This window comes from Aptenodytes patagonicus, chromosome 2, assembly GCF_965638725.1.
Source record: "Aptenodytes patagonicus chromosome 2, bAptPat1.pri.cur, whole genome shotgun sequence".
Lineage (NCBI taxonomy): Eukaryota > Metazoa > Chordata > Aves > Sphenisciformes > Spheniscidae > Aptenodytes > Aptenodytes patagonicus.
In genome coordinates, this window is record NC_134950.1 from 106,392,198 (window position 1) to 106,414,949 (window position 22,752).

A 22,752-nucleotide genomic window follows, 5' to 3' on the forward strand; every position below is an offset into this window, starting at 1 on the left:
AAAAGGACGAGTTCTCACTGTCACCAGTATGATAATGTGTTCTTAAAAAAAAAATATACTAGATTTATATATATCTAGAAACCTGCTTGGCTGCCTGCTGCATATAACTTGTGTATAATTCTTGGCATGGTCAAGCTTGTCGTGTTTTTAATGCAGTTGTGTAAGATGCTTACACCTTTTGTTTCGTCATTCTCTGTTTTAGTAAGAATGTGAATAGCATCACCACCTTTCTCTTGACTAGGGTACCTATTAAAAAGGTAGGGTACCTATTAAAAAGGCGGAGAAATCATATTTTAAAATATCCTTTTGGAAAATATAGTGGAATGCTGTATTTTTTTCCTCTTCTACATATGAAAATTATTGTCTGAGAGCAGTTTAATAGCAAAAGAAAACTGTGTGGTCTTGTAAAGTAGAAAACATTTAGTAGAGGAAGAAAAACCCAAAAAACTACTAAGCTGTGATGAAAACCTCTAACAGAAAAATAGTTTGGTTAGTTCATTTCCACAACATCTAAATCATTGTTTTGGCTTCATAGGAAATTCCAGTGTACAGAAATGACAAACTGCGAAGGGGAACATTTCTGCTCTGTTGCTGAGTGGTGCTGAGCTGATGGGGGGTCTTCTGCAGCAGATAGCGCAGTTCTGGGTAGCACAGCAATGGCTTGGCTCTTCCTCCACCACCCCCAATTCAAAAAATGAACTCGCATCTCCTGCATCTATCCATGGGATCTGAGAGCAGAGATGTGTGTTTAGGAAATATGAGCCCTCAAAATGAGCTCGACTGACAGCTTCGTGTGGCTTTCAGATTTCATACATTCTGGGATTGAAGTACTTATGTAGGAAAAAATCTTGATATTTAGATGGCCTTCTTAAGAAGCTGTCAAGTTCATGAGAGAAGAAACGATTTTGTAGAACCTTACCTGTGACTGGATTTACGTAACTTAATAACGGCTTTTTTGGGTGGGGCTGCTGATCTAAAGTTGTTTCTTGAAAATCCAGGCTTGTCGAGAAGCAGCCACCCTGCGCTGAAACTCTTGTCAGCAGAGACCATGCTGTACCCTTTCTTAATTGCCACCACCCTCAGAAACACCTTGGTGGAGTCTCACCTGGTAGTTACAACTTGAAACAGCTTGTGATTTCAAATACAGTTACTTTTATACTTGCTTGTGGTAGTCATTCCACACACACACAATCTTGTGGCTAGCATAAATAATTTGTGATCCATGAGCTTTATGACCTGAGATCTTTGAATAGGATTCTGGTTGGTGCTGAGCTGCTGTAATGTGTTCCAGGAGGTTAGTGTGACAGCCCAATATTCATAGTTAAACTGCATTGTGTAGCAGTTTTAGCTTCTCCAAGTCTTTAATAGTTAAGTAATATTCACAGAGAGAAAGTTACCCAAGAAAGGTAGAAGTCCTCTGGTGTTGTTCTAGATGTAGTCTATCTTTTTATTACTATTATAAAGCAATTCCCATGAAGTTATGATAATTTTATCTATTTTTATGAACATTTTTACATTTTTTGTTGTATCTGTGTGTTCTGGCTAAATACAGTAGCTAACAAGGTAATAAAATACAAACTAAGAGAAAATGCTACCATATTTGAATACACTAGCAAAAAAGAAATACGGTCTGCTTTGCATCTCATCCAGGCTTAGCATCTGGGAAATGTCTGAAGATTGAGGTTGCAGAAATGAGCTTTCTACTTGCAAACCTCTTGTCTGTAAGGTTGAGAAATAGAAAGGTATACTTTGAGACTCAAGAATACAAGCATAACATAGATCAGGAAAAATATATTAGAACGTAAGAATGGTTTCCTGAATGATAAATGTGTCAAGTGACGGACGAACTTCACTTGAGCACAAACCTTAAAGTATTTTAAGGGCAACGCATCTGCAGCTACTGAAACTCTTGGCTTCAAGAAAGGTTTGATGGTTACTTATAAGAACAATGGGAAGGCAGGAGAGCGAGTACCTTGTGCAAAGGTAGAATAAGAACTTAAGCCATCAGACTGAAAATAAAAGCAATCATTGGGAGATTTGATCTTTCTTCTGTTGATGAACACAGAATTTTATTAAGCAAAATCATAGGTATTCAGCAGTCATAAATTGTTTATAGGAGTTTATTTCTAGACAAGCTGTAAGTCAAGTAAATCTTTCTTATGTGGGACCCCTGAAATTTTTCAGAGTTGTTCAACCACATCAGCAGCAGATGTTCGAAGAAGAAGACCTACCAGCAAGTGAAAATGAAGAGCAGCCTGGTCCATCTAAGCGGAAACGCCAGCCAAGTATGTCTGAGACAATGCCCCTGTACACCCTATGTAAAGAGGATTTAGAGAGTATGGATAAAGAGGTGAGCTTAACTAATTCTGACAAGTTTTTAACATAATGATTGTTAGTTATGCATAACAGTTTAACTTCTGTTAAATTATGCATGTATGTGAACTGACCTTGTATCCCTACAGTAACTTGGCATAAAAGCCACAGCAGACTAAGAAGTACAGTTCAGTCTAAAATGCAGTTATGGTCTGCAAAGCAAACTTGAATTAAGGAATGGGAGTGTAAGCAGGCCTTTAAAGCAGAACTTCATTTAAGTATAGCTTTGTCACATGAAACATGTTATCGCATTTGCTGTGTGTTTAACTTTGCCAGGTGTCACTTTAAACTTTTTTATTTTTAAAGTAAATCTTCAAATGATCTGGATAAAATCAGTGGTGGGATGGGAGAAGAGAGGTCTGTGGATGTAAAAGGCATAGGCTGTAGAGAAGATCACAGAGCCAAAGGGGAGCATGGAGCCTCATTATCTGTAGATATCTAATTGTGGTGCTGTTAAATCATAGCTATCATGGTTCTGCAGGTGAAGGGAGCTTTCTGTTACAGAGTGAATTGCACTTTTTTCATACAAAAACACATTACTTGAAATTCATTGTGAACCTCTAGCAGCTGCTTATATTTCACTTACCCTTGTGTGTGCTTTTTTCAAATGAGCCACCATCTTACATAATATTAAATGATACATAGAGGAAAAAATACCTATCATTGCACACCATGTTTTCATGGATTTGTTACACAGTGTGTGACTTTACTGTAAAACCTAGTGACCCTGGAGCTTGAATTCATCTTTGAGCTTAGATCATTCACTGGGGTGGGGACAGGAGCGTATAACTTGCCAGCTTCTGGCAGTAAGTTGCTTACAAGGTTCTAGCCATAACAGGCCTCGAGTTATTTTCAGAAAATATAATAAAAGTGTGAAAAGGAAACTGCATATTTCACCAAGGCAAGAAAGAGTTTATGTATACAGCATAGCGTAATTTTGAGATGTGCTGTTCCTAGAGAGATCCTGGAGGAACTTTGACCTGGTGTTCCAGGGGAAGGTCCAATAACTTTCAACTGCTGTGATGATCTACTCTGAATTTCAGATGAGTGCAAGCTTTTAACTTTACACCGTAACTCTCGGAGTTGACGACTTTTGATTTCTTTTGCTTTTTGTTCCAAAGTATTTTGCCCATTTGATCTCAGACTTTCACAAGAAATAGTATTTCTTCTTGTCATGATGCCAGTCCCTGAATCCATCTGTCTCTTCCTTCTGTGTTGTCAGTGGTACTTAAAGCAAATTGTTATTACGTGTTGTTTTTATGTTTTTGTGTACTAACATTTTCCTGATGGTGTGGCTTTTGGAAAACATTAATGAATTGCTGTTGCAGTGTGTGCACTGAGCCAAAAGAAAGTGTGCATGTTTTCCAGAATTACTGCATAAAGTATTCATTGTTCCGTTTTTAAAGATACTATTTAGGGACCTTGTTAAAAATCTGAATCTTCTGGCACTGTTCATTTTGTGATTGATTGCTCTCTATGCTGCTACAGTTAGACCAAAGAAATGAAAGTTTATCTACCTAACCTACAAATATAAACATCTTAAATTGCGGTGATTTGTTTTTAAATTATGCTTTTACTTAAGTTGCATGTTATGTTTGGAAACTAGACTACATGAACTTCAGAACAAATGAAGCCCAGATTCCAATGGATTTTTTTTTTTCATAGTTGCCTTAGCTTTGATTCCAGGAGTATGATTTAAGGTTATAGTTGCTGCCAAAAGGTTTCCCTTCCACCAGCATCTGTTCCCACCCCTGTCTTTATTAAATTTACATTTCTCTGATCTTCGAGCAGCTGAACCAGTAGAAACTCTTCACTTTTTTGTGGGGGGCGTATGTTTTGGGTTGGTTTGGTGGGGAAGGGGGGTGGGAGTTTCTGGTATTTTAGCTCCCCAGCAGGCGATCAAGGATCAAACATTAGCACTGACATGGAGAAGAGGACATATATTGGAGAGGTTGAATGTGGACATGGTAGTGCCAGCAGGTCGTCATCTCCTGGGAGCTGACTACAGAGGCAGCCGAGGGAGACTAACCTTTGTGGACTAGCCTTGGGACTGCTATCATCACCTTGGTAAAGATAATGCATTCATGTACAAGAAATGTAATGTAAGTAATGAAACAGCATTTTATGGGGTCATGTGGGAGCACACTTATGAAACAGGGAGGACGTGTGGTAGCGTAGTCCATAAAATATAAAAGTTTAGTGGAGCATACACAGGAGATTCTGCTGTCAGGAACATTATCAAATAAAGTGAAAATAAACGTGATAAGCATTGCCAGTTAGTGCTCAGTTCACTCTGGTGACACTGTGACTAGTTTAACTTCCACAGAAAGATGTTTGCCCCCATCTCATTCTTCAAACCATCTTAAAGGGTTAGAACTTTCTGCAGTCATGCCACTAAGAGGTGTGAAATTTCTGCTTTCTGCCATGAAAATGCTTTTGCTTCATTTGTATCCATTCTAGTGGCTATGCCAGCCACAAGATCTACAGCTGATTGCAGACTACCTTGGTGGAGTGAGGGGGTCAGTTTCAGTCACAACGGTGCTGTCTTGCTCCATAACTACAAGTGCTAGTGCTGAGACTGTTGGGGTTAGGAGTACGTGGTCCAAGAAGAGTGAAAGCAAGTTACAGTGCGACTTTGCTGCAGTGTAAGCCAACCTAAGTCTCAACTGCTGTGTTCCTGCCCCTGAGCTACTATTGATAATCATGGGACCATAGAGCAACCCAGTTCAGGGAGCTGATTTGGTCAGAAAAGATCACTTTCTAGGTTAATCTTCATCATTACCAGCTTCCTGAAATAACTCACAATTGCCACTGTATGAGTGCTAGTGCCAGGAACAGACAGAAGATGGGAAGAGCTGGGAATGAGCAGTGAAGGCAGAGCTGCAGCCCTCTAGCTTTAAAACTTCATCCTCAGTATTTCTGCTGAATTTACCTGGCAAATTCAGATAAGGATTTTTACTAGATCAAAAGGAGTCTTTTAGCTTTAGGCACTGGGATTTTTTTCAATGAAATGAAATAGGAAATGCAAGTGTCTATATATACTGTTTCTGTGGACATAACAAGCAATAAATAACTCCTTTGCGCTTAACATCAAAAGGAAATCTTGCTTTTTCTTTGCAAAAATCTCTGAAAAGGCCACACAGCCCCAGGCAATAAAGAATTTGCATGTGGTTTATACATGGGAGAATTTTATTAGAAGAATCAAGATGGAAGCCAATAAAGAGAATTTAATTATGATTTATTCCCAAATTAAATCCCTTTCCGTCCTTAACATATTTAAACATCTGTTGGTCGCTTTTCCTAGTAAAAAAGCAGTATCTGTCCCAATATTCCATGGGGAAGAACTGCCATGGATAGGCATCTCTACTAAAACTTGATCTTACATGGACTTTTATCTTCTCTTATTATTTTAGCTGTAGTTGTGCTATGGATACCAAATAAGTCAAAGGAAATGAATAGCATCCCAGCTATTGGGTTGCAGTTTAAGGTCACTTAGCCTTTTGTATCTTTTTTCAGTGCCAAAGATCTGGGAGACCAGATCTAATGGTAGCTTCTTTTCCTCTGACATGAGGGACTGTTTGAACTTTAGGAAAGTGCAAGAACAAGAGTATTCAATGTAACAGGATTGCTGTTCAAAGGGCAATTGCCAAATCAGAGTAAGTGCATAAGGAATAGATCCCTACTGGGGAAATACACAGCCTGCTAACGCTGCTGCCTCACAGTTGAGAGAACATTTTCCCCCCTTTCTTTTCTGTGCTAGCTAGACACAGATGCTTTGCAACTGGTTGCTGCTGTTTGTCTCTGCTATGGAATGGTAAAGGGAAGCAGAATTAAATGCTGCCAGTTAAATTAGCTTGCTTATAGTCATTTTTATAAGGCCTGGATAAATTTTTATTTCTAAATAACTGGTTTTCTAATCTATAACCTGTAAAAGATTACTCCATAAAAATGCTGTTTATATCCGATTGTATCTAGTATGCTGTAATCTTCATGGCATGTTGCTGGTTTCACCGAAGGGCAAGGATTGAAAACCACCTTTAAAGAGGAGGTTTCCAAACAATTAAATGCAGTCAACAATAACTAACTAGAAATATCTCTTGTCCATAATGCCTGTTCTGGGATGACTTTTGTTTTCTCAAAACCAATGATCTCACTTACAGGGAAGGCATCTACTTTTCCTTTCATTGACTGTGTTGGAAAGTAACTGTTGCAGAAGTCTGTCCTGTAGGGACAGCTGGGCTGTCTGCATGTCTTCCCGTCCCCCATTACAGCAGGGGTCTGCTTGCCCACCTGGTTACCACAGAGGTACAGGAATGTTCATTGCGTGCTTTTGGTGTGATTGTGTGGAGTCATTGTCCTTCCCCTGGGCTAGGTGGAAGTTGCTGACCTACCAGTCACTACAATGTTGTGCAGATCTGCTGTAGTTTACTGACAAAAATACAGAAAGTGGAATCCAGGCTTCAAATGACTCTATTCGTTTCCAGAAATAAGATTTATTAGCTATAGCAAGTTGCACAAAGGAAGGTAATGGCATACAAATCATGTGAAGACATGCACGTCTTTCCATTCATAATTATCTCGGTACAGGGTGACGTGCAGGTCTCCTTCCCAGAGGTTACTCATGGATCATCTTGTGAGGCTATTTTTCAGAATTCATTGAGAACCGCTCGTGTGAACTTCTAGTGTATTGATTCCTTTCTGCACTGATACAATTACTTACACATTTAAAGAAGAACAGCAAAAATGACCTATGATCAATATTTAATAAATTCCCTTAGTCTTGCTGATTTAGAAATTGTTTTTATTTAATTTAAGCTGTTGTTAATTCCTTTTTCTTAAGGATGGTTTTCTTCTGAATTTGTATTCCTAAATGATATTTGGAGAGAAACTTATGCAACTGGGCTAGTATCGTGTACAGTTACCTAGTCAAGCTGATCTAATCTCAACACTGTTGTGTCCTATGTGCTATAAATAAGCTGTGTTTGTTTTTACATAGTAATTGCTTCCTGATAGACCTTGACTTTGCTTTTCTGTAAAACTTATTCTTTCTTCGTGGATATTTGTTACAGACCCAAAAGGTGATTTTTAGCCCCGTGCATTGTGCTAACTTCTTTTAAAAATGTTCGGTTGAATCAGCTTTATATAATCTTAAAGATTTTCCCTTTCGTAATCAGTGTCCCTTTCATAATTAGGTTGACATTCTTGTGTATGATAAATCACTTGTCCATGAGATAAGTAAGCAATGTCAAGACTTTTCGTTCCTCTGTTCCTTTTGGCTACAAATTATTCTCTTGTCTGTTCCTTTAAGAGCTGTGGTTGGCAGTACAGTTCCTTTATTTTATTTTTCAGGTGCTTTCTAATTCACCGGTCCGTGTAAATTGTAGACATGCATAGAAAGATTCCAAGATGCTCCCTTATAAAATGCCAGTGACAAGAGAAAAAGAAATGACCCTCGTCTCTTTTTTCTTTTTTTTTTTTTTTTTTTTCCTTTTCCCTCCTGTGAATTATGAGCCTGTGCTGAGCTTAAGACCCTGTTCTCTTGCTTATGTACAGGCTGCTGCCACACCCATGGTAGACTGGAAGTAACGGTAGAAGACAGACAGCCATAGGTACTTATATCTGTCACTGTCAACACTTGCAGGACTAGTCTTAGGCAGATACCCAGTACAGGCTTCACTGATGGGAAGTTCAAAAAGGAACGTCCAGTAAAGCCGTAAGATTTCAGTAAGATTTAAGTAAGTTCAGTAAGGCAGACAGAATTCTAATTACGTTTTGCAGCGCCTTCTCATCCAAGATGGCCTGGGATTACTAATGTCCTGGAACAGCTGTGCACACGTAGTCTACTAGTTGTATTGTCCTTATGCTTTTGTGTTTATTACCGTGTTTTTGTCAGGGTGTTTGAGAGCGGCAGCTGTATCTTGTCAAGTGTCATCATCTCTGCCATCTAAGGTAAAATGTTTTGCTGGTTTAAATTCCTCTCAGTTTGGGACTTGGGAGAGGGGAAGAGAAGGAGTGAATCTGATACCAGTCAGACCTCCAGCTTTCCCATCTCTCACTTCAGTTAGTGGAGCTGCAATGATTCCTACCATCTGGCTGGATATGTGCTTAGCAGCTGCAAAGTGACCACATTGCAAAGGTATGTTCTGTGCATCAGTCCATTTAAGTATACAGATTTTTCTTGAGTGGGAATTGTCTAATGAACTACTTTTGCATGAAAATGGTTTCATTGATTTGGTACATATTCTGCACATTCTTTTCCTTTTAACTAAGTTGGAATTTATGTCTTTATAGACTGAAATTGCAACATTCTGCTCTTACTTAAGGCCATTTTATCACTCTGCATTTTGCTTTCATCTAAGCAGATTTATCCCTTAATTTCTCTTTTGTATTTTAAGTTAGTGGCTATACCATGCTGTGAATTAAGAGGCACTGTTTTTTCTCCTTCACTTTAGTGACAGCTATTATCTCAATAAGTGGTTAGCCTCTTGGTTAGTTTAAAAATACTAATTTAATGTGGAGGATGTGGTCTCTAGTGCAAAGTAATAGCTGCCTGGGGCTCACTTGGACACTGCATTGCACACTAAGAGTTCTTTGAATTTCCACAACTGCATTTCTCATACAAAATTTCTTGTGTGACACCTTAACAGGTAGCATGTCATAAATTGTACAGATGCTAAATGTAGTTAGCAGTCTGTTCTTACAAACTGTAGCCGCCTTTGAAGTTAAAAGAATGAGCCTGTGTGTACACTTGCTGTTGTCAGTGATTGTCATCCAGGCACCTTGGCCCTTGGAAGTTATGAGGTCTGCTGTAAAGTTATTAGACTGCTTCCACTCCAACTGAACTTTTAAAAAAACTGTTTGAGGTAACTATTGGTGAAAGTATACATATGGAGAAGTATCAAAGGTAAATGCGCTACTCTTCATCAAAAACTTATGAGGCAGTAAGAGCCTGTATGAAAACAACTTGCCAAATCATCTTGTGGCATAAGCAGACCTGAGGACACTCAGGCTGGCTGGCCTAGGTCTGTTGTGGGCCTCGGTGCTTCCCGGTGCTGTCTGTTTCCTTGCCTGTGGCCCTCCTGTCACCTTCCTTCCTGCGTCACCTCTGGCCCCCGTGCTCTGGCCAGCTTCTCCTGCATAGAAGAGTGGGCAGCATGGAAGCTGGAGAAACTACAATTCTCCAGCCCCATCAGCTTTTCGTTTTCAGTGTGGAGTGCTTATTAGCGAATGGCTTAACCCAGCAAGACTAAATGTGGGGGTTGCTTTCTTGCACTCTGAGATTAGTTTTCTGGAGAGAAATGGTGAGGCTGTGGTGCTAGGAATCAGGGTGCTGGTTTATCTTCGTGGAGCACTTGCTGTGTTGCGGTGGCTGGCTGATGCGCCAAGAAATGTTACTTTGTTTTGTAATGAGCATAGCCTAAAGCTGTTGTAAAACAAGGAAAGTATTTTTACAGCTTTCCCCTGTTTAAGATTTTTACATTCACCTGTCTCTAATATGGTTAAATAACACAGAAGTAATTGAATGTTAAGATATTATGATGTTAAAGCAATTATTTCACCCATATCTCATCCGATTAGTAGAGAAAACTGAGTAAAGTTGTCTAGTACTGTTTTTAATAGTTTGGCAATGAGAATCAGCAGTGTAGAATTACGAGTGGGATGGAGAGAGGAAAGACAAGCACTTAAAGAAAGCTGGATGTCGTCATTTGTTTCTGCCTTTCTTTGTTTTGTTTTGAAGAATTCATTTTCCACTGAAAAATGGAAACAATTCTAAAAAGTAGCAATGTATTTCTACTTATTTTTAATTACAGAAGATATAAACATATTTAAAAAAAAAAAACAAAAAACAACAACAAAACCAGTATTGGTCATGTTTAAGTTGTAGGTAAATCATCCTGACCGGAAACATTGACACTGACTGTTATTCAGCTAATTGAAAGAACACTAAAAGAAATGCAGTGTAGACAAAGCTAGTGAAATTGGAATGGATTATCAATATGTGAAACACATGTTTTCCTTTTTTTTATCTGCAGACCATTTGTTTATGCACTAATTACATAGAGCTGGTTATTAAGAGGGCATCATGGTCCAAGCTTGCCCTAGCAGCTTTAAGTGTTTGTAAAGAGGTTTTTTTATATAATATCACATTTTACAAGGGGACAACTGATTACCAAAATAGGAAAATTATTTTTATCCAATTTGATGTTATCTCAAGTAGGCAATCAGTTTTGGACGGCTTCTGTTTTTCTACACAGGTTGCTTAGAAAACATTATTTAAGCACAGTTTCTGGTGTACTTGGACACCTTATTTTCATTTTAGAGTTATTTTTATGAATTTATATGCCATGAGGGAATATGGGAAACATATTGGAACCTTTTGGCATTCAGATGGCACACTGTATAAATATCTGCATTTTGTAGATATTTATTGTAGATAAAAATGGAAACTACGTATATACGTAAGGATTAGTTTGATGGCACTCATGACAAGTTGTTAATTAAAACGTGATATTATTATATAGAATATTCTGCAAAATGAACGTGATCAGTCAAATTCTTGGCTGGTCAGGCTATTGTTAGGAGAAAATAAAAGAAAACGTATGATTGAGACTGATTCACTTTTATTATGCCCAGATATTTTAACAGGTAATTTAATCACGAGGTAAATACAAATGGTTGTGCTACAATAGATATTATTAATGGGCTGCACCAAATGGACATCAACTAAAGAAGCAGTCCTACTTACTTCAGAGCTGACCTCTTTTTGAGGAATCTGATAAAATTTATAGTAGTAAGATTGACTGCCTGAGTTTTGTCTGGATTTCCCTGTTTATTCTATTGACAGTCAGTCAAAGATCGATTTGATTTACTTGTCAACAAAAATGCTTCTGCCATCTTACATATTCTTCGTACTTTTCTGATGCAATCAACAGTTGATTTAGATCCTCTGCCATTCTTCCAAAGGTGTTCTCAAAAATCTTTCATTGTAAGTAATCTTGGGTTTTTAGAGGGTTTTCTCATAAGTTACTGAGAAAAGTAGCTTCTTTGTACATGTTGCTACCATTCTGCTAAGCACGGAGTAAAAATTGTTACGCAAATAAGATTAAATCTAAGCTCTGTGTGTTTGTTTCTGCAGGTATGAACAACTTCTTTGGCTTTTAAAGTATGCCCGGTTATATAGTAAATGCATTATTCTAATGTTATTCGATATGAAATGGAAAGTAGGTCTATAAAGCGTCTACCTCTAGAATGTATGTACAAGGTGTTAAAAAAGTGAAAGTTGGTTATTCTATAGGGAAGAAGGCTTTTCCGTACATTCTGTTTGGGTTTTGTACCAACACTGATAGTACATTATGTATCTGCAGCCTTCTCTGCTTGGCCTTAGTAAAGAGAAGCTGTAAGCCTTTTTCAACTGTTTGCGTGCTCGCTGAAAATGGGGCAAAACTTCTTTAAATAGAGTTCACATTTTAACATATGTGTCTACCTCCATATTCTAAATCAAATGCAGCTAGGCTGTCAGCACTAATTGGCCACAGTTAAGAATGAGTTGTCTGAGCCATGTTAAAAAACTTGCAAGCTGATCCCTAACATAATTCTGAGCAGCTGCATATAGGGGCTGATTGAGCCTCGTCACAAGTCTAACATGTTTTTATATTTAAATTTGAGCTGTTATTCTCCGTGAGTGATATTTAAAAGTGTCTGCTCAAGTCCTGGTCTAAGTCTGAACTGTTTCTTCATAACTATTTTTTTTGTTGTTGTTTTATCAAGATACTCTGATACTTGTATTTCAATATAAGAATAAATTATAGCTATGCAATATAGCATAATATATGTTAAGTGCTATGGAGAATCTTTAGAAATACTTGCGTAATGCTAGTCTGCTATAATTATTTACAGATTTAATTTGTGTTTGGAATTCTGGGGTTACAAAAATGCAAGTCCATTGTGGTGACATAAAGGCCACGTTATTTATAAATGCAGCATTGAATGACAGTTTGTACCATTACCCTTTAATCAGCTGTTCTTGATCGGTTATCATAAGGTGACTTATTTTTAAATTGAAATTATGCATCATTGCAATTGCTCAGTTCTAAGACATCTTTGAGATAAAATATCTTTCCTTTGCTTTGGTAGTCTTCGTTCTTGTCAGGCGCCAGCTTCAAGAGCACTGAATATAGCCACTCAGCTCTGCCTCTGTATGATAGCCCTGCAGCTGCAAGTGTTCTGGCTCCTGTGTCAGCATCACCAAGTATATTTCCATTCCATGTACAACTTTAACAGAGATTATGAAAAACTGCAGAACTAGAGCCCCCTACTGATGTAAAAAATTCCCTGCTGCAATGCAGTCACGAAACGAATAATTACCTGACTGGCCATGCTGCTATAACTTTTTCATGTCTACAGTAGTGGTATTAATTTTAGATTTTGAGAGGATGTCATTGTTACTCTATATTGTTATGGCTTTTGTATATGAGCTTGCACTTTCTCTTTGCCAGGGGTCACAGTCAGCTGTAGACAATATTCTCTGTCACTCCTCGTAGCAAATATGATGATGCCGCTTTCTCTGAGATGAACACAGACAGCTGCCTATCTCAGATATTTTAGTGCTCCAGCATCAAACTTGCTTCATCACAGAGGTATTGAGGACTGGATATAGCTGGCATACCACGACACAGAGATCATATCAGAACCTGCGTAGTATTCATCACCTTAATATTGAGCTTGTTGTAGAAACTGACCACTCTTCAGCTGCTGGGCTTATCTTTCACTGTGTTTTGGATTGGTTTTTTCTTTTTTTTTTTCCCCCCCTCAACTTATTCTGTGCCTAATTCTGGCTATTGAGTGGGCTAGCTATGCAGGACGCTTGCACATACACAGTGCTCATTTCTTCACTACTTCACTTAAAAGTTGCATGTTTGATTGTACAGAATCTGTTTGCAGTCCCATTGCCTAATTCAGCAGAAACTATTTCAAAACTGACCTGTCTTCACTGTCATCTTTAAGTTTCTAGTAAAGCCAGTTCAGAAATAGTTTTCCCCAGTGCTCGTTATCTGAGGTGGCTTGGTTAGCTTGAGCATGCTGGTAAATGTCTCTTGGCTCTTGTGATAATGAGACCAAACTAATGAGGCTTGCTGAAGAGGGAAGTTCACTGGCAACCAGGCAATGCTTCATGAAGCCAGCTGATGTCTGGCAATGCTAATGCTAAACTTAGGTTAAAATTAGTAAGTCGCGGCAGATCCAAGCTGGCTCTGCCCATAGCTAGCTTGGATCAGGGTGGGTTTACTAGCTTGTTCATAGTATGTGTGAATAAATCTACTGAACACAGCATATCTGTGTTTATATAGCAGTGTTTTTGAGCTAGTAAGCCCTACTGTATCCCAATTGCTCTACACAGTGGTAGCTTAAGTTCCTTTGCAGCTGTGATACCTGCAGAAAACCTGCACTTGCAGATAAATGAAAGCAGATTTTTGCCTGTCTTTTGTTCTCACCTTAGTATTTTCAATTTCACTTAGTAGACTATGACTTCTGAACAGCTTTATATGATGCTGAACAAGAAGTTGAGGAGTTCAACCTTTGAAATGGAAAAAAACTTATTATTTTTCTCTGAAATATGTATGTAGCGATGAATATTTATTCAGTCTTTCTAAGTGAAAGATAATGCTTTCAGTTAACCTTGGGATGGTAAAACCTAGCACTGTGCTAGCAGAGTTGTTAAAACATCTGATAACAAGGATTCACTGTGAGAAAGCTTTGAAACAGTCGAGATGCAAAAAATACATTTTTTTGACTGCATATTGTGTATACCTGAAACTCTTTGTTTATGCTTGTATATATCTTCTTTTAAAGGTGAGGATTATTTGGGTTCTCATATCTATTGGAGTAAAGTCCATAGCTGTGACTATTATTCTACAAAGACAATGTTTTCTGATCATGGCGCTGTTCAATAACAGACTGCATTTTTGGTTGCAGCATTTCAGAAGTTTGGTGTTTGTCTCTGAGCTTAAGCACATTAGAGCCTTAAATATAATCTAAATAATCTGTAATTCAGGTTGAAGTGACTGGAAATTAGTTCAAATCAAGCTCCCTCCCACTCTTGGATTTCTTATTTTAATGGAATAACCAAGTGGGTTAAGCCCTAAATTGTTCTCAGGAGTTTTCAAGGATAATCTGCTAAGTGTACTTGCAGGTTGACTACAGCATTAACTAATGCCTTTGGGGATGACTTGGAAGAGACTATGTAGATAAGTATCCTGGTACTTCTTTCAGAAAAGCTGAGATTTTCTATTTAGAAGTGCAGGCTGCAAAAAACTGTATCACTTTTCATATGGGGGGAAAAAAAAAAGTATTATTTTAAACCTCTTCTACCAGTCCAGCACATGTTGCCAGATAAAATAGTGAGTATATAGAGAGAACTGTCCCATTCTCATTTTAAAACCAATTTGACAGACGACAAGCTGGATTGATGGAGGAAACCTGCCCACACCTGTTCAGAGCTGCCTCTGTGTGTCCAGAAACATGATAGCAACTGGGCCAGAGTGGGAGTGAGTTTTAGCAGTAGATTACATTTCATCCTAATCTTTGTTATCTAGGAATCCCCTTGCTTTTAGGTTTGGACAATCAATATGCTATCCTCTACAAAATGCTCGTGAAGGTAAACACTGTAATAGATGTGTTCAGTGTCTATGGATTTTTTCATTTTTGTTTTGTGTTTTTTACGTGGAACTTGACAAGAGCAGATGCTGTCCAGAGGGCACTTGAACATATTTTGATGATCAAAAAATTGTTGTAAAATGAAGCTTATGTCCAAAGAAAACCTGCTCTGAGAGAATAACTGGAAGGAATACAAATAGACTAAATATTTTTTTTTTATGCTAAGTGATTTGTACCCAAATTTCTATTCTTTTTTTATAACATAAATAATATAAAAACAGATTAGGAGCTCAGAACTTGTACAATCCCTTGATATTAACGTACTGATACCGTGCTGCCCTCAGCACTTCATTAGCATCTTGCTACAGATGTCTCCCCTTGGCAGTGAAATGTGTCAGAAAAGATCACTCAGAGCCTAGGCACTGTGCCCTCTCAAATTGCCATGTGTCATTTTTAATAGTATTCTAACTTAATGTGTCAGTGGTATTTTGTGAGAATATTTAAACACCTTTTGCAAGCATTCTTTCATTAGCAAATTATATTAACTTATGTTACTAAAAAAAATCTTGATCACTAGACTGTGCACGTCTCTTACTAAATCTCTAGGAATAAGAAGAAAGTTATGACTTTCTTATGACTGAGGCACAAAACTGTGCCTCAGTTAATAGCCAGACTGACAGTTCTCTGGAGGGACTTGCAAAATTGTAAAACAAAGCTGCTTCTTGCTGCATATCAGCAAAATATACTTTCTTTAAAGTAGAAAGGATGACTTTGAGAACAAAAAGTATCATGATACTATCCTGTTTTAAAACAAGGGTGAGCAGTACTACTGTAAACTGTTACGACTTCTTAACATATTGTTATAAGCGTTTACAAGGTGGGAGCTATACTGATTCATGTTTGCAGCAAGCTGAAATCCCTGAAGTGTCCACCTGTGTTACCTTTTTTTGTTTAACAGGTATGGGTACTTCTAGTCTTTACCAGGCCTTTTTGTTGGCTAGGAAAAGATTACACTGATGTTAGTCTTTGTTCATTTTGCACACCTGAAAGTTAATTTCTATTGATTAAAGATCATTGAAGGTCTATTTGTATAAGAATTTTCTCCTTGCTCCTTTCCCTTCACTCTAAGTTTGTGTACATTAGTATTCTGTTTGTATAGCATCAACAGACTCTAGGTTTTCCAGTCTCTGGATATTTAGATAGTGCTTATCTCTACAAAAAGAGTGTAACAGAATTTGAGCACAACAGAAGATTATCTGTGGATTCACTCACTTTAAGATGAAGGTTTGCCTAAGGTAAAATCAGGACACTTAGTATAAGTGGGGCATTTAAACTTGAGCATGCAGCTTGGGTTTCTGTTCCATTGCAGGTTTTTTGGGTTTGTTTTTTAAGATTTGCAGGTACGGAAAAACTTGAAAGATTGCCCAGTGACACAAATGTTACTATTCATAAGAGAATCTGCTGACAGTGCCAGTAAGCCGCAATAGTAGTGCATGGTTCAGTTTCTGAAATTCTACATTGGCCACGAAAGAGCATATGATAATACTTCTAACATAACTTTTTCAAGTCATCAGTCTGCTTCCTGTTGCAGACTTCCACTATTCAGGTTGTGGCTACATGTTTAAGAGATGCTTATCAAAAGTCTATTCCCAGTGGTTTGTTCCTCCTGTCATGTACTGTTATGGCATGGGTGTTTGTGTAGACATAAAATGAAGTGGGACAGGAAACTGGTGTAGCTAAGCAATAAACCAGCTTAAAAAGGTAGTCGGAGGTAATTAAGCTATCACCGAGATGTTGCTTATCAAGTAATGAGATAGTTTTGTTGCATGTAGTCCAATCTAGCAGCGGGATGCTGAAAGTGGCAGTCTTCCTTCCTTCTTGCTTCTGCTCATCTTGTAAGACCAGGAAACCCTGTGTTTAAATTTAAACCTACCACCTATTTGTTGAAGGTAGTAAGCAGAAACTCACTCATGTTTCTGCTTGATGCTTGGTAGTGGTATGCGGGGGACAAAAAAAAATTTTGGATAAATCTAACTAAATTCCTCTTCCCTTTTGGTGCTCAGTTTTTGTCCTGTAATGTCAATGTTCTTATCCTGGCTCTCTGAGAAAACGCAAATTAGAAGTTTTGAATTTGTGAAAATAAAGCCAAACTCCAGCATGTTACTTTGCCCTAAATTTTTTTAAATTCATAGTCTTGATATTTTTATTTCAGTTGTCATTTAAGTATTAGCTCTTCAGAGATCAGAAATGAATGTTTTATTAAGTTTAATGGTTGATTGTCTGTCCTAATAGAAAAAGCCATGCAGTATTAAAACAATCTGCTTAGAGCCCCCCAAGATCCAAACTAGTGTTTTTCCTTAAAAAATATGCATGATTACAAACACATGGCAAATCATTCAATGCTGGCAATGAGAGTTCAGTAGCTGTCAACAACTGCACAACAGTTTAGAGAAGGCAGAGGCGGACCCTTCCCAAAGGTGTGCATTGACGGTGCAGGAGGCAACAGACACAAATTGCAACGTGGATTACTTTGTATATAAGGAAAAATCTTTTCGTCTTGAGCGTGATCAAACTTTGGAACAGGTTTCCCAGAGTGATCGTGGATCTCCATATGTGGAGATACTCAAAACTCTCCTGGACAAAGCCCTGAGTAACCTGATACAACTGGGACGGCTTCAAGCAGGGAGCTGGACCAGGTGACCTTCAGAGGTCCCTTCCAACCTAAATTATTCCATGATTCTAGGTGTTTACAGACTAACAAACTCTCAGATGTCCCATAAGGTGGTTTGGTTTTTTTAAACAGATAGGGTAAGTGAAATAGAAAAAGCAAGATTAACAGTCTGCTTAATGGACATGCTGAACACTCAAATGGTTTCCATTTCCTTCAAGCTTGCAAGTATTGAGCATGTTTACTAGTCAAATCCCATGATTTTCAGTAGGGAAACCAATACTGAAGAATATGCGGTTCGTGACTGAGTATATAAATGTATAGCCTTTTTTCTGACCAACTTTGGCTTCACCAACTGTTTCAGCAGACCGCGTTTTAATTTAAATTTAGGGATCCAAGACATGAAAGTCAATCTCTAAATGAATTACACATGAAATAAATCTCATAAAAGCTTTTTTCTAAGGTTTGGTAATATTCCTTAAACTGTTTACAGCAAATTTTTTCTAATCTATCAAAGTAGATATAATAGCACTGCCAGACTTGATATTCTAACCTGAAGCATGCCTTTATCAAAAACAGGATACTACAAAGACAGTTTTCAGTGTATGGAGATTTAAATAGAGGAAAAATTTTTTTTTTTTTTTTAATGATTAACAAGACTAGTTTTTGTTCCATTTCTGATTTTACTGATTCACCACCTGCTCAGATGAGCCAGTGGTAATTGTGGTAGAGATCAGGAAAATCTGCATTTGAAGTGCTTGAGACAAAGGGGTGTTGAAGCACATGCATAAATGCATTATGTGACTCTAAAAATCAAGTCAGAAATTTGAAAGGAAAAAATGCTCTAATGCCAAAGAAAGAAAATAGATGAAACAGAACGTGAAAGGCAAGTTCTTCTGAGGTTACTCGGAAGAAATGGGACTGAGTTATATCATGCATTCTTCCTTAAATTTCATGTACTGAAGGACAACTTAACCTACTTCAGACAGTTTATTCTTCCAGTGACATCTTTGTAGAAGAAAATATTTTGTTTCAAAGTGACTTAAATTCAGCACAAACCTCTTAATACAGACTGTGTATTGTACGAAAGTTTAATTGTTCACATGCATTATGTCATAATATCACCTCTTAAAGCACGTTAAAAAAACTTGCTAGCTTTTTTGAAGAAATGGGTGGTAATGCTCTTCAGATAACTGTTCCTTAAACATTCAGGTGGTAAGAATATACATAAACTATTCAATTCATTGAGACCAAAAAAAAGCAAAACTAAAAGTTTTCATCTACAGAGTAAAAAATTAAGATCAAAGATAAGTTTATTAGATTAGCTACCATATTTGGAAAAAAATTTCCTGATGTCAAACTAAGTGGATTCTTTTCTGTCCAGTAAGAAATGGCCTCATGCTGCAGCCCATAGCTGCTTATAGCTATGGAAGTTAGAAGAAATTATAGTTAGCTCATTTCAGCCAAACTTAATAATGGACTCAGAAATATTGGGAAGAGGCACCAAGAAGTGCAGAAATCCAGGCCCAAAATGGGGTTTTTCTTCTTCTGTTTAAGGTCTTGCAGCTGAGCTATGCAAGTGCTGTAGAGTACATCAAAGTAGTCTAGTCAGTGAGGTTTCAACCGATCACTCCTAGCATGCTTTCTGTGATCGCCCAACTAAGCTTGGAGAGGAGGAAAAGGTCTTACTCGACTCTGTCTTACCACATCTACATTTGTTTAATGGTATTTAGCTGTTAATGACTGGATAAAGTAATACTAAGCCAACCATGAAAATGGTATTGCAAAGCTAAGCTATACAGTGTAGCAGACTGGAACAACATTACTCAACTGAAAGGCTGTTTGCTACTGAGGAGGCAGCGTTCCCCTGGCGTGAGCGGAAGATTGCTTCCCTGCAAAGAACCCCAGGACAGACCTCTCCCTACTACTGGCTTTTTGTCTTACCTAAAGCCAGAACTTTTTGCAAGTTACGGTCAGTAACAGACTGAAAACACATTCTTTCTTTGAAGGGTAGCTGTAGATCATCCTCTTAGTCACTGGCCTTTAACTCATGTTTTGGAGCCTTTTCTGGAATTCTGGCATGGATATTTTCAGCAGTCTAAATTGAAGAATCATTGCACTTAGCAGCCAGGGAGCTCTTATTTCTGTCAGGGTATCATTGTTTTAGAAATGCTGCAACCAAAGAAACAGAGGGCTCTACCCTTGCTGCCTCTGGTAGGCTCAGGCTATCCTTCCTCTCCATCCCAATCATAAGCTAACGTGCAGTCATGGCAGAGTTGAAATGCTGTTCTTATTTTTCAGTGATTCCCATCAAGTCTGTCCTACTGGATAGGTGAACAGCTGTATTCTGGCCGTAGGTATTGTGGTAATTTTGATTTTATTCTCAGACTTCATCATTACAATGTAGATTTACAGGCCTATTTAACAAACTTTTGGCAGAGGATTTCTTTTGAAAACAGAATAAAGGAAAGGAAGATTAGAGGTATGGATGGCTTTTTAATCGGATAAAGCCGTAGCTTCCAGGCTGCAGTGATGTGACTGACTCAGGAAGGCTTTGGAGAAGTCGTATTATCTCCCTTGAGACATTTTCTCTTTAGAGACTTTGAATTAAAAAATCATTGTGAATTTTACAATTAATAACTTTTCGTCCATGCAAATTTATTTTGTATTTCAGAAATTGGTAGTTAGGAATGAGCTTTTTTCTCTTTCCAACATGATGAAGTGTTACTGATTTAATTGAAGAAAGCAATTTTCATTATGCTGATAATAATGCTAATGTTTTAGAGGGACTGCCTAGAATCCTTAAGTCAGCACTTGAGGCACCCTAATTATTAAGGAAAGACTTGACCTCATGTTTCTTTTAGCAGTTTCAAGTATTTGTCCTAAAGATCTCAAGAATGTTTATGAAGTTTCTACTCAAATCTAGGCATTGCTTTCCAGATGGGAAATTCAAAGATATTCAGAACTTCCAAATGGCATTCTTTGAAGGATTAACAGCCTCACTCGATCATAAGCAAGGATACAGGATTGTTTAGTGTTGCATTTTAATAACGATATCCATATGTAATCTCTAAGTAACATTTTATTTCATTTCTAGTCTAAGTATTAACTGCAGTAGTAAAACCCAAATGTAGTGAATTGTACAGTTATAGTCACAGTTACCTTACCTTTTCATTTGCAGAAGTTAAGCAGTCAAATTAATACAGGCAACCTGTTTGGTTCATTTGGTTTTCTTCCCTGCAGCATCTGCCTTTTAGGAGCACACGATATTGCCCGGGGCCGCAAATAAAATGTGTGCGGGCTTTCTAGCCAATGCTGTGCAGCAGTGTTGTGAACTACAGCTATTGGGACTGCCGTGGCTGTTGTTCCTTCCCCAGCAGGGTCCCAGTGCAGCCTCCAGGGATTGTCAGTGGGAGCTCCTGTAAGTAACTTCCACATGGTATTTTTCAATTGCTGTTTTTCAAATTTGAGCATAGCAGCTGTGCTCAGCATAGAGCCAAGGGTTAAAGGTTTTTCTTCTCACATAATTGCTTTTCATCCTAAAACTGGTAGGTCTTTACTAAGGCTGCTAATATTTCTATGTGCAATTCAATAATAGTAGATGAGCAGAATTCCAGACTGCGAGTGCCAGCAAGCACACGTTACAGGTTTGATTTTGCTCTCATTGCAAAGGCCTGACTTCTAATATAACTCAGAAATCTGTTCATTGCCTAAACTAAAAAAAGCTGTCCGTGGATAATGCCCCTTCACAGAGGAAAAAGGTAATCATCTCCCACTCAAAAATATACCATAAGATATTTAGAAAAGCAAGGTGTATTTTAAATAATACCTTCTGAGAATGAAGATCTCTTATTCTGGGACTTCTGCTGCTGAGGAACAAAGCAGTAATGTTTTTGATTATTTCATTAATACTGTTGTATTACAAAAACACAGTAAAATGTTTTAATGATTCCTTAAATGCTAATGAAGAAACTACTCAATTTTTTAGGGTTTTATTTTTGTGGGGGTCTTTTTGCTGAAAGGTAGAGAGAAACAAACAAAAATGTATTTATGAATGTAAGAACAAAGAACAAGAATAATTAAATACAGTAGATGGTAAAATTTATGAAGAAAAATATGTTCCCTTATTTTGAAACTAATTGGATGTTCTGAAAGCTTGTCATAAAACTGGTTTTAAACCATTAAAAACAGATTCTACTTTGAATTTTTTTCACAGTGTGAATAACTGTGGTTGTCTGTAATCACTAAGATAAATTCACTTGACTTCAGGTATTTTTTCCTCTTTCTATAAAAGGTTTGCTTTTGGAATTTCAGTGGAACTCTGTCTTTAAGTACAACAACGTTTTCTTTACACTTCAGTGTTGATATTGCTTCTTTTGTGCTATTTGCCTTCACTAGAAATAAAAAAGATTTTATAGGTACATTGCTGAACTCGGCCCCTTTTATCGAGGATACAATGTAACACAAATCAGTTGCCTTTTACAGTATATGTAAAAACTAGATTAATGCTGTATTCGGTAGAAGACAACTCAACATTCAAATAGGCAGCCATCGTAGAAACCTTACTCTGACATATGAAGTTGCTTAACTAACACCTGATCTTGCTTATGTTTTACACATGGGTAAAACCTGTATTATGCTGTTCAGCACAGAACCAAGCAGGATTTGAAATTAAAGATGGCTGCCTGCAAAAGTTAAATGACCCTGTGCTTGACTTTCCACCTCATGCTCATGAAGGAGCTTTACCAATCCTGTCACAGCCTCTCACTCTTCTTCTTTGCAAAAGTGCTTTTTTTGTGTGTCGAGGGGTTAAACTTTCCAAGCCAGTTGCACAAACCTCATTCCTCCTGCCCCGCTCTTGATAAACTTTTCCTTGCTTTACCAAATTACCAAAATGATTTGAGGAGCTTGAGGAAAGAGAGGACAAGCATTCCTGAATGTGCTATGATAATAATTTGTCAGGCAATTGTATGCCATGTCAGTGTCAGCAACTAGGCAGCCTTGCCCTGAACCTTTTGAAGAACATAACTTCTTTTAAAAAGAGTTCTCATTCTTATCTT

At 37.8% G+C, this 22,752-nt stretch overlaps 1 protein-coding gene across 2 annotated transcripts in view; it reads left to right on the forward strand.

The window, feature by feature from the left end:
* Nucleotides 1–22,752, forward strand: part of CTDP1 (CTD phosphatase subunit 1) — a 128,488-nt gene that overhangs the window by 57,581 nt on the left and 48,155 nt on the right. For both annotated transcript variants that reach the window (XM_076330659.1, XM_076330660.1), the window contains exon 11: nucleotides 2,185–2,350. In XM_076330659.1, the coding sequence (XP_076186774.1) occupies nucleotides 2,185–2,350 (166 nt within the window). The remainder of the gene's footprint in view (nucleotides 1–2,184; nucleotides 2,351–22,752) is intronic.